The 11,345-nt window shown below is 26.2% G+C and overlaps 1 protein-coding gene across 1 annotated transcript; it reads left to right on the top strand.

The window, feature by feature from the left end:
• Positions 1 to 9,126: 9,126 nt before the first annotated feature.
• LOC114376981 lies at positions 9,127 to 11,025 on the top strand. Its single transcript, XM_028335333.1, has 4 exons — positions 9,127 to 9,797; positions 9,990 to 10,130; positions 10,209 to 10,350; positions 10,873 to 11,025. The coding sequence occupies exons 1-4, from the start codon at positions 9,127 to 9,129 to the stop codon at positions 11,023 to 11,025; spliced, it is 1,107 nt and encodes a 368-aa protein (XP_028191134.1).
• Positions 11,026 to 11,345: the final 320 nt, after the last annotated feature.

Below are 11,345 nucleotides of genomic sequence, written 5' to 3'. Positions count from 1 at the left end.
ATTAATTTCTTATCTTTTTCTTTTCTTTTCTTTATCAAGTTGTAGATAATTTAAGATTCTACCAGAAATATTTGGATGATTGAGATGAAAATTATATAATATAATTAAAGACGTAAAACAAAATTTAAAAGACAATTTTATCCCCGTCCAGAGAATCATCGATCCATTCACCGCACAACAAATAACATCATCATTCATTTTTCACTGTAAAAAAATGGAATTAATCGCTCATTCAAACATGTTCGCTGCCTTCCAACACGGGGTTCTCCCCTTATTTTCGCTCTGCAACCTTCTATGGCTCCAAAAACTCTTCTATTTGATGTTAAGGCAATTTTAATTTTTTATCTTGAAAAAAAATTTCCTTTACATTCATTAAATATTAAAAATTTGTAAATGAAATTCATTAAACAACTAACCTGAGGTGTTCAAGGAGTTCTAGCTTAAATACTTAAGTAAAAATTCGTAAATTGTTATAAATTTTTTTATACTACGATTCTCATGTATATTTAAAAAAAAAACAATGAAGATGACTAATAAAATATTTTTTTAATTTTCAGTTCCTCCAATCCAAAAAAATAACTTCGGATGTTTAAAGTTTTTACACACAAATTGACAAATACTCCCCTCTTTCCAAACATCAGATGCAAAAAAAAAAAAATCACTAATTTTATCTTATTTAAAGTTATTGTCTCTAAATTATTTTTTATTTAATTGAGGTTTTAGTTTTAATGACTTTTTCTTATTCTTAATACTAAGTTTTAATGAAAAATAAATTAAAAAAAAACAATTTTTTAATTAAAATTAATAAAATTAAACATGATTAACTAACTTTCTTTGTTATTTAGTATGTCATTTTTTCTTATAATTAAGATAAATTATTCTTTTCCCAAAAAAAGACTAAATTATTCTCATTTATTGTCTTACAATTTTCTATGATATTTTCAACAATTCCATTTATTCTCCTAAGAAAAAATATTCTGTACTGCATTAACATTAATACTCTATTATAAGTACCTTGTAAAACTCAAAGTTATCAATACAACACTAAAAAAGTTTTAATTACTCAACTACATACGAGGGTATAATTGAAATTTTTTGCATAATTACATATTGAAATTCTAAACCAACAAAAGTTATAAAATAAAAATTAAAAAGTAAAACACCCAGAGTTTTTTAATGAAGGTAGTAATAAATTTCAGATAATAATAGAAAACGTATGAGAGACTAGATTGTGTGCTGTTAATATTTTTCTACTTTTATTATTCTTTATACCTCTATTCGTTTACCCCCTTTGAATATTTGAGTCTTTCCTTGATCAACCCCTTTAAAAATTTGATATAACGTCACTTACTATTACTGGTTTTTATTTGTTTTTAATTAACTTGACGTTATATGAGAATTGACTAATAAATAGGATATTAATATAATCATAATAATAGAGTAATAAAAAAGGGAAATGATAATTAATAAGTAAAGATATATATTAAAAATAAAACATTTTTAGTAAAAATAAAAATATTAATCATACTTTTAGACTGTACACTATAAAAGTAGATTAAAAAGATAGAACATGTGAGTATAATAAGAGCAGGACTTACTGTGACGCATATAAGCTTGACGATCCATAAATAAAATTAAAAATAGATATTCAGATTTCCTTTACTCTATCTGGAGGCAATTAATTTACATTCTGGAGAACACCATCACCCCTGAAATTTAACTCTTCTCTCTTGCTTCCTTCTCAATAATAGGTATAAAAAAATATTTTTGATAAGCAGAAAGTATAAAATAATAAATATTGGAAATAATTTTATTTTTTTATAGAAAAAAAAGTTACATATACACGCATTACTATATCTTCCACGTAATTTTGTAAGGAATATGGAATAAATATTGACCAGTGAATTACAAACTATTTTGAAACCAAACTTTTTTCAAATTTTAAATACTACCACCTCCTTTTCTTTTTAATTATGAGATTTTCAGAGGTTTTTATTTTATTTATCTGTCACTTCTAAAAGTCTGTGATCACATTAATTATTATTTTATTTATTATATTTTTACTTATTTAATAATTTTTAATTAATTTATTAATGTGAAATGAAAAGAAAAAAAGAGTAAGAATAAAAAAAGTTACAATTATTTTATTAAAATAAACAAAATTTATCATTTTTTTTCTGGGTAATAATCTTAAAAGATAAATAAAAAGAAGAGAGTAATAATATGAAATAAATTAATAAATTAAATAACTCAAAGAACTGAAGGAGAAGGAGATAATTGCATTAGCGGGCACTTCCAAAAGAGAGGGAAACATTCGGCGAACACAGTGACTAATCATATCCATGCATTAAATGTTGGCATGTTTACGTAATCATTACCCCTCAGATTTTCATCTTTCTTTCCCTTTTCTCGGGCCAACCAATACACCACCCCTCCCCTGTCTACTCCTCTCATTTTTTTATCTTTCTTATTTTCAATTTCCAACCTTTAAAATAATTTTTTATTTAAAAAAAAATAGTTTCCTATTCTTTAAAATTATTATAAAGTCTCCTAAAATATTAGGATTAATGAAAATATTTCAAACAAAAATTCTTAAAAAAATATTATTTGTAACTAAAATTATTAAAATTATTTTAGAAAATATACATAGATTAATAATAATAGTATTTGCTTTTAATTAGATGAAGAAGAATTTGTTTGCTTATATATTTCTATTCAAGTTTATAAACTTAGGTCAAACTTTTTGGAAAAGCAATCAAAGTCTTATTTTTATAAAATTAAAATTTCATGTGCGAATATATTTTTAGAGGTGATCAAACCTTTTATTAGAAGGATAAATGATAATTTTGATTTTTTTTAATTTGACTATTTATCTTTTAAATAATTTATTTTAATTACTTATTTTATTTGAAAGTTTCAAAATTATTCATCTTTAAAAGATTCATATTGGTAACTCATTTTATTTAAAGTATTTAAATATATTTAAAATGATTTTTTATTCAAGTATTATTCAAAATATAAAATTGGATATATTTAAATAATTGAAGGATTATTTTAATTTTTTAAAATAAAATAACATATCAAAATGAATTTTTTAAAAGATGAAGAATTATTTAAAACTTTTAAATAAGATAAAGGATTAAAAGTAGTTTTTAAAAAAAACAAAAGACTATTTTAAAATAAATAATTCAAGTGATCATTTAACTCATGAAAATGAGGTTAGTTTATAAACTGAATCTAAAAGTCTCCAAATAAAGTAAACAACATAGTTTAATGATTTTTTACTTTCTAATATAAGTCGAACAAAAATCTTACTCACAATTTATTTTAAATTTGAAGGGAAAAATTGTTAGAAGTAAATAGAATAAGAGTTTATAATAATAAAATCAATTATCATAACTTTGTTATTATTAAAATGAAAAAATTATATCATACTTTTAATAGAAAAAATATTTTTATACAAAAATGAGATAAATAAAATATTAATAATTAAATATAGTTATAAATGTCAATGAATAAATCATAGCGCACAACTACTACTCCATCTTTATATATGAGATATTTTTTAAGAAAATAACTTGTGGCTTTTTATAAGATTTTTTTATAGTTCTTGCATCAATCATTTTTTCTCTAAATTACTGTAAGTTAATTAGTAAATTTTTTTGACTAAAAATTAATAAGATAAATTTTTTCTCTTTCCTATTAGGATTTGAGATGGAAAATGAATAGTCACATATTACATTATGATTATTCTTTCCTCAAATATTAATCATTTTATCCCTCTCAAATCTTTAGTTGTTTTAGTCTTTTATATATTTTCAAAATAATTGTTATTGACAAAGATAATGCATTAATTAAACTACCCATTTTTTCTTGAAGTATGCGAGTTAATTAAAATCATCTTATGTACAAGAGTGAGAGTAATACTTCTTCAGAACTGAAATATAAAAAAAACATTTATGCCCATTAAAAAATTAGCTAATATCATCTAATTTTGATAATTTTAGTACAAAAAGTTAGTTAATTTCTTAAAATACTCTTACATTTAATTGTATGCAGGACGGACCCACATTGGTCATCAGGGGGCCTTGACTTTTATTGATTTGAATTTTTTCCTATATAAATTAAATATATATTTTGATATTACTTTGATTATTTTTTATTTTGAGGTCAGAAGATATGCAATTAAAATACCATTCTTTCTCTTTTTTTTTTTATCAAATATATAGTTTTCTTTTTATCCATCTTATTATTGTGAATATGATGACATTTTATTTATCTTTTTATAATATTTATGGTGAAGATAAAATATTTTATCTTTTCAGATAAATAATTTACTTCTTTTCTTATAATATTTATCGTAAAGATAATTGCATTTTTTTTTTACAAAATATTCAAATACTATTTATTTTTCTGTTCAATAGTAGTACAAGATAGGTATTTCAATTCTTTAAAAGTACTGTTGAATATTGAATTTAAGGGCTAAATAATTTTTGTTTAACTTTAACGGTATAATTGTTTTTAAAATTCTAACTTAAGAAAGTGAAAAAATAAATCTAATCAAATGTATAATTAAATATCTATGCAACATTTTTAAGTCATGTTATTGAATCAAAGGTCCATCCTTTAATATGTTTTTCTCTTCCTTTTAATGTGAATATCAGTTTTTGAGTCATAAAATTACAAATCTTTATTAGATGTAAGAAAATATGACTAATTATTTTTAATGCAATTTTCTTTTTTAACTACATTTTTTCCGAAGTGTTTGACATCTCTCTCAATTACAGTTTGTCTATTAACATGTAAGAAAATATGACTAATTATTTTTAATGTAATTTTCTTTTTTAACTACATTTTTTGCTGAAGTGTTTGACATCTCTCTCAATTACAGTTTGTCTATTAACATATTTTTATTAATTTTTTGTACACACGTGTTTTAAAATAATATAAACAAATGTTGATACATGGTTAAAATAATACAAGTGACTTTTTAACAGAGAAAAATAATTTATTTTACGTATCTTATTTTTGTATATTTAATTACTATAAACAACCTATTAACATTTTTTTCCTATCTATCACATCACGTTATCAATTATAATAATTATTTATCTTTTTCTTCTTTTTATTTTTTAAGGATGTCTACACCCTTTACTATTCATCAATGAATATTTATCTTGGATTTATTTTATCTGGCTCGGAGTGATTATTAGTTTTGATTTTTTTTTTTTAAATGTAATTTTTAGTTACATTTTAAAACAAAAATCTATTGGACAAAAATAAATTGAGTTAATTTTTTGTTGTTTTCAAAATAATTTTTATTTAATTTGTAGAAAATAAGATATATTTCTTGTCCTAATAAATATTAAAATATTAAAATCCATTGTAAAATTTTTGAAATATTTTACGTCACTACAAAATTAAAATAGGTTATTTTTTGGGAACTACATTTCTTTAATTTAAATTTTAAAATGTAATTTTTTAATTAAAAACAATTATAAATCACAATTTTTTTTAAAAAAAATCAAATCAGCGTGACAGTGAAAAATCATCACAAATTTTAGATTTTTTTTTTTTGAAAAAAAAATCTCAAACCCATAACAATCACTACCAAACACCATCCTTGCGCCGCCACCTATAACAGCCACCATGAAACCAGCAAACACAAAACATGTTTATCGCTGCCATGTGCCTCCAGCCGTCGTGGTGCAATAGCAGAATGCAACCATCAGTCCATCACGACCCTCCTTGCACCAAAACACCACCGTTGCGACTTTCAATCCCATCACCTCAAAAGCGCGCGTTCCTCTCCCTCAACCTCTTTCAACACCGCAACCCCACAGAAATTCTCCTTTCGTGTGTTGGAAAAAGCACAAGTTCGCTACGACATCTTATTGTATTTTTTTTTACACAGAGGGATATATATTTGTCGGTAAAAAGAAATTAAATCAACCAGGATTTTTCTTCACCGCTATTTTGCTTAACTATTGAAAACTATTACAAAGCGGCGATTCATTAGATTGATTTTTTTTAGGATTACAAATTTTTTATATTAAAGATACATGGAAGAAATTTGTAAATGGTTTTAAAATTAATTCTAAAGTTCCTTTTTTTCCAAATAATTTTTAAAATTAAAGTTGAAATTAATAATTAATAATTTAAAACAATTGAATTAAATTTTTAAATATTTTAAAACTAAAAACAAAAAATCACTCTAGACAAAAATTACGAGAGTGTTTGGTTGTGTTATTTTTTTCTTCATTTTTAATGAAAATAAAAAATAATGATAAAAATGTGTTTGGTTAGATCTTTATTTTTATTTTTAATGAAAATATTTTTTTAAATAAAATAAAAATTAAAAATAATAAAATCTTGTTTTCAGTTGAAATAAAAAATATCATTTTAAGTAAAATGAAAATATGGTAACAAAAAATATAATTTTAAGTAAATCTAAATATATATATTTTTTTAAAAATGTATTTTCAGTATTTTTATTTTTTAAAAATAAAAAATTAGTTTTCAAAAAAAATAAAAAAATAAAAAATGAAAACAGAATGAAAATGAAAACTAAAGAGACCCTAAACATATCCGCTCTTTCGTTTTTTAATTTTATTTTTTGTAATCCGAGTGTTCCGTTTGGTTTCCAAAGGAAGAAGGAAAGAAGCTTTAATGGTGGGCCCCATAAGAAATCCCTTTCCGCCTTGTGACATGAGAGAGTGGAATGGTTCCCTTGCCTCTCCAACAATTTTTTAAAACGTTGGATGAAGATAAGGGTTGAGATTAACGTTGCCAGTTTTAGAATAAAATTCTCTCCCGCGAGTGTTTTGACTTTTGAGTCTAGATTTGTTGCAGAAAGACATAATTATCCTTCACATGTAAATCTTTGGTGGAAAAAAAATCAGTTTAGCATCTACAATTTTACATTTGTTTCTCAGAACGTTTTTACTCAGGTCAACATTTATGTGGATTTTGGTTAATTAAAATTACTTTGAAAATAATTTGAAGCTAATAAATATTTATTTAAAATAATTTAAACATATTAAATTATTTTGAATAATGTTAATAAAAATAATTTGCAAGAATGATTTTTTAAAAGTTATTTAACATTATTAAAATAATAATAAGTTAAAAGACATTTTTAATATCTTATATTTTTATTCTCTGTATCATGTCTCGTTCTTTTATTTAAGAATATGTATTATTTTATAAAGATAAATAGTCACTTTTTTTCATGAATGTGTAATTCGCTCATAAATAAATTCCTGAAAAATAAAAATGCAAAATTTAATTTTTAAAAGTCTAAAAAATACGATAAATATATCCGGCTGTTATCTTTCATCTCTCACCATTAATAAAATAACTTATGTGACATAGAGGGATAAATTTGTCACTCATTGTCAATGTGTTCATCTTTAATTTGTCACTCATTATCAATGTGTTCATCTCTAATTGTCAACATAAAATAACTTATGTGACATAGAGGGATGAATTTTTGACTTTTCGTCTTTCACTTCACTGACAAATACGTCCCTCAAAGATGAAACCCGAAAGTGTAAAAAGTGCGACAAATATATCTCGACGTTAGTAGTAGATTGTGATTAATTATTATAATTTTGAAAAATTTATAATGATTACGACAAAATATTATCAATGGAAGTGAATTTTTATTACTTTGACGAATTCTTCTTACTTTTCTTTTACTACAAACAAAAAAAATCAATCATTTGGTTGTTAACTCTTGAATAAATGTTATTAACATAGGAAAAAAATTATTGTAAAATGATAAGAAAATCATTATTTCTGTTTAATCAAACACTATTTATTTAATTATATTTTTTTTATAAATTTTTCATAATAAAATATGAATATCTATTAATATATATAATGACATCAAATTACAAAATATAATAAAAGTTTGTTGATTTTTAAATTATTTTTTTATATCATACACAAGTATTTTTTATTGACTGATCATTTAAAAAATCACAACTTAAAAAAATCATTTAAAGGAGGTGAGTATTTTTTACAAATTCAAAGTGTCATTGTAATTTTTCCTAAAAATTATTCATGAATCTAATTTAACTATAATATTTTACAATAAGTATTTTTTTACTTAAACCAATCATCAAACAAGTATAAAAAAGTTATTTACGAATTTATAAAACTAGTATTCATTTTTCTTTTAAACTCAATCTAATTTATAGAAGTTTGTTAAAAAAATTGTCCCAATCAGTATAAATTTCTCAAATTGTAATAATTAGTCACGATTTACTATTAACGTCTGCATATATTTGTCACATTTTTTACATTTTTGGAAACTAAATTTCATATTTTCATCTCTTAGAGACGCATTTGTCAATAGGGTAGAAAGATGAGAAGTAAAAGAAATATATTATATGACAAATATATCCCTATGCTGACAATTCAATATTATCTCGTTGACAATTATTTCAGTGATAAATTTATCCTTCTGTGTCACATAGACTATTTTATTAACGACGACACAGACAGAAGTTAACAGCCGAATATATTTGTTACATTTTTTACACTTTCGAGGGACTAAATATTATATTTTCATCTTTTAAATAAATTACATATTTAGAGACAAAAATAATTATTTATCCTTTTATAAATATATATGTTATTTTCTCTCACTTTCTTTCTAATTAAACAAGATTAAAAAATATTCTTTTCTTCCTACTACATCAAAAATCATCTTACTTTTTTCTCCCTTCCTTTCCTTATACTTTTCTTTTATCCACTAAATAAACACGTACCGCAAAAACACAATTAATTAATATAGTTAAAATATAGCAAGTGTCAAACTCCGAAGTACCACTATAATATACACAGAGGGGCAGAAATGTGATTCTAATTTGTAGTGGTAACTTGTAAGTGTAACTGTGTAAGTCATTCGTTCAACAGTGATTTAGCTCTTTTCTTTCCCATCGGAAAAGCCATTATATAATCATAACTGATCTGTGATCGGTGCATAGCATCATCTTCTTATTTATGCTGCTGCTGCTGCGTTTTCCTTTTCTTTGCTAACAAGAACAAGAACAACAACATTTGTTCTGATTCCTATTCCTTCTTCTTCTTCTTCAACTCCAACCATCTCCAACAACAATGGTTTCTCCACTGAACCCAGAAGCTCTGGAATATTTACCAAGGCACAATCACAAGCTTCAGCAACAACAACAGCAAGTACTTCAACCTCAACCCCTTCCTTGTTCCACTTTCCCTCCCACTTCCATTTTTACTCCTCACTGCAACTTCTTGTTACTGTTCTCTTCATTTCCCTCACGTCATCCTTATAACCCCTTCTATTATCCCACTCTAACACTTCCACCATTACCACCTTCTTCCATTCCCTTAGCACTAGAAGCTGATCAACCAACTCGTTTTCATGAAATAAAAAATGGTTCTGATTCTGATTCTGATTCTAACCCGGTTGAAGCACATGCAGTGAACAAGAAGAAGGATCAAATGGTAATAGCTGAAGAACCAAAAACTGGTTGTGGTTCGATAGGATTTGTAAAGAAGCGAGCTTTCAAGGCTTACATTAATGGCCGGTGTCTTGAGAGTTGGAGACAAAAGAGTTACCCGCCGAGAAGGAAGGTGGAAGAAAATGGTCAACGTAAAAGTGTTGACTTTTTGAGGAACCGAAAGGTTTTTAGGCACCACCCAGCAAATGAACCCTTCAGGGGTTTTCCCAAGAGGAATCGTTTTAATCCCTCGTTGCCTGTTAGGGATGGCGAAACCACTGTGATGATCAGAAATATTCCCAGCAAATACACGTATGTTTTCTGTCAATAATACCCCCTTCATATTCTCAGTTTCTCATTCAATGAGCCTCTTTGTTTTTGGAAACCCGTGTCATTTTAAAAAAAAAATGATGGTATTATTTTTTTTGGTACAGCTTGAATTTTGAGACTCTTGAGCTTATTTTTTTAAAGCAAATTTTGTTTGTTTCATTTTGTGTGGCGTAGCCGAGAATTGCTGGTGAAGTTTCTGGAAGATCATTGTCTGAAAGTGAATCGTACTACAGAAAATGAAGCTTGCAAGGAGAAAGGCGAAGAAGAATCCATTGGTTTAGCTTTTGATTTCGTTTATTTGCCCATTGATTTCAAGTACGCTACGAACTCCTTTTGTTTAGTTAGCCTTTCTCTCACTTTCTCTCACTGGATGATTGTTTTCATGCTTTGCAGATCTAGGATGAACAAGGGATACGCTTTTGTGAACTTCACTAAGCCCCAGGCAGCTCGGAAGTTTCGTAACACAGCCTCCAGATTGAAATGGGACATGTTCCAGTCTAACAAGATACGTGAAGTGGTTTCTGCACGTTTACAAGTATGGTCACATACACATTGATTAGACTTAATCATCATTGTTTCTATTAAACTATTATTTATATTATTGTTAGGTTAAAGATTGTTATATTTTTCCCTACCTACACCTGATCATTACCACTATGTTTTTTTGTTGTAAACAAAAACTTTCATTTCAGTGCCCGTGTGAAGAAAAATTGTGAACCGGTCCTGATTTGGCGAGATTAGAGTATGTTTTTGCGTAAAGACCTAAATAACAAATTTCATTTAAACGAAAATCAGTGTCAAGTTAATTTAACACCATGATACTTCTGATGATGGACAGCACTGTTCAAAAGAAAAATGATTTCAAGTACAAGGACTAACTTTATAATCAGTTTGTTTTTTTCGCTGAACTATAGTCAGTTAGTGTTATTATTGCTTTGTTAATTAATATGTTAAAGTGGTACTTTGTTAGTTAATTGTTGCTTTGATTAGGATTTTTTATATTATAGTTCTCTATGTTAACCGAAAATATTGAGAGCTCAGTTATTCTCCACTGTAGGGGAAGGAACAATTGGAGAAACACTTCGAAACGATGAACTTTCCTTGTGACTCCGAGGATGTTTTGCCCGTGAGCTTTAGCCCACCTCGCGATGGTGTAAACAAGGGAGATCAAAGGACTATGGGGAATCTTATGAAGCGCCAACATGTTTGAAATGCATGATTCAAGAGGGGATGCCATGACAAAGCTCGATGATGTTTTCGTTTCTTTGTGATTGTTGTTACCATCTTTTATTTCTGTTTAGGTCTTCTGTTGTGGTAGCTATATTAGTATTAATATTTCGGTACCAAGTAATCTGGTTTCAGTGTTATTTGGGAGTTTCCACGAATGGGTTGGGTGGACCCCGGCCACTTGATCCAATGACCTAGGTTGTGTGGTGGGGTCCACCCTTCTTGTGGGTAGAGCCTCAACTCTCCAAAGCCCCAACTCAAGCTTGAGTTCCTGTTGGGGAAGATGGTGTAGTTCAGTGTTTA

Source organism: Glycine soja, chromosome 11 (genome assembly GCF_004193775.1).
Source record: "Glycine soja cultivar W05 chromosome 11, ASM419377v2, whole genome shotgun sequence".
NCBI classification, from domain to species: Eukaryota; Viridiplantae; Streptophyta; class Magnoliopsida; order Fabales; family Fabaceae; genus Glycine; species Glycine soja.
The sequence above is the reverse complement of the archived record's forward strand: the minus strand, read 5'-3'. Positions and strand labels throughout refer to the sequence as shown.

What these genes read in the sequence shown, in the direction of transcription:
- LOC114376981 (XM_028335333.1), top strand. Translation starts at nt 9,127, where the DNA reads ATGGTTTCTCCACTGAACCCAGAAGCTCTGGAATATTTACCAAGGCAC. An exon ending in AATATTCCCAGCAAATACAC is followed by an intron (nt 9,798 to 9,989) that starts GTATGTTTTCTG and finishes TGTGTGGCGTAG; the next exon opens with CCGAGAATTGCTGGTGAAGT. An exon ending in TGGTTTCTGCACGTTTACAA is followed by an intron (nt 10,351 to 10,872) that starts GTATGGTCACAT and finishes TCTCCACTGTAG; the next exon opens with GGGAAGGAACAATTGGAGAA.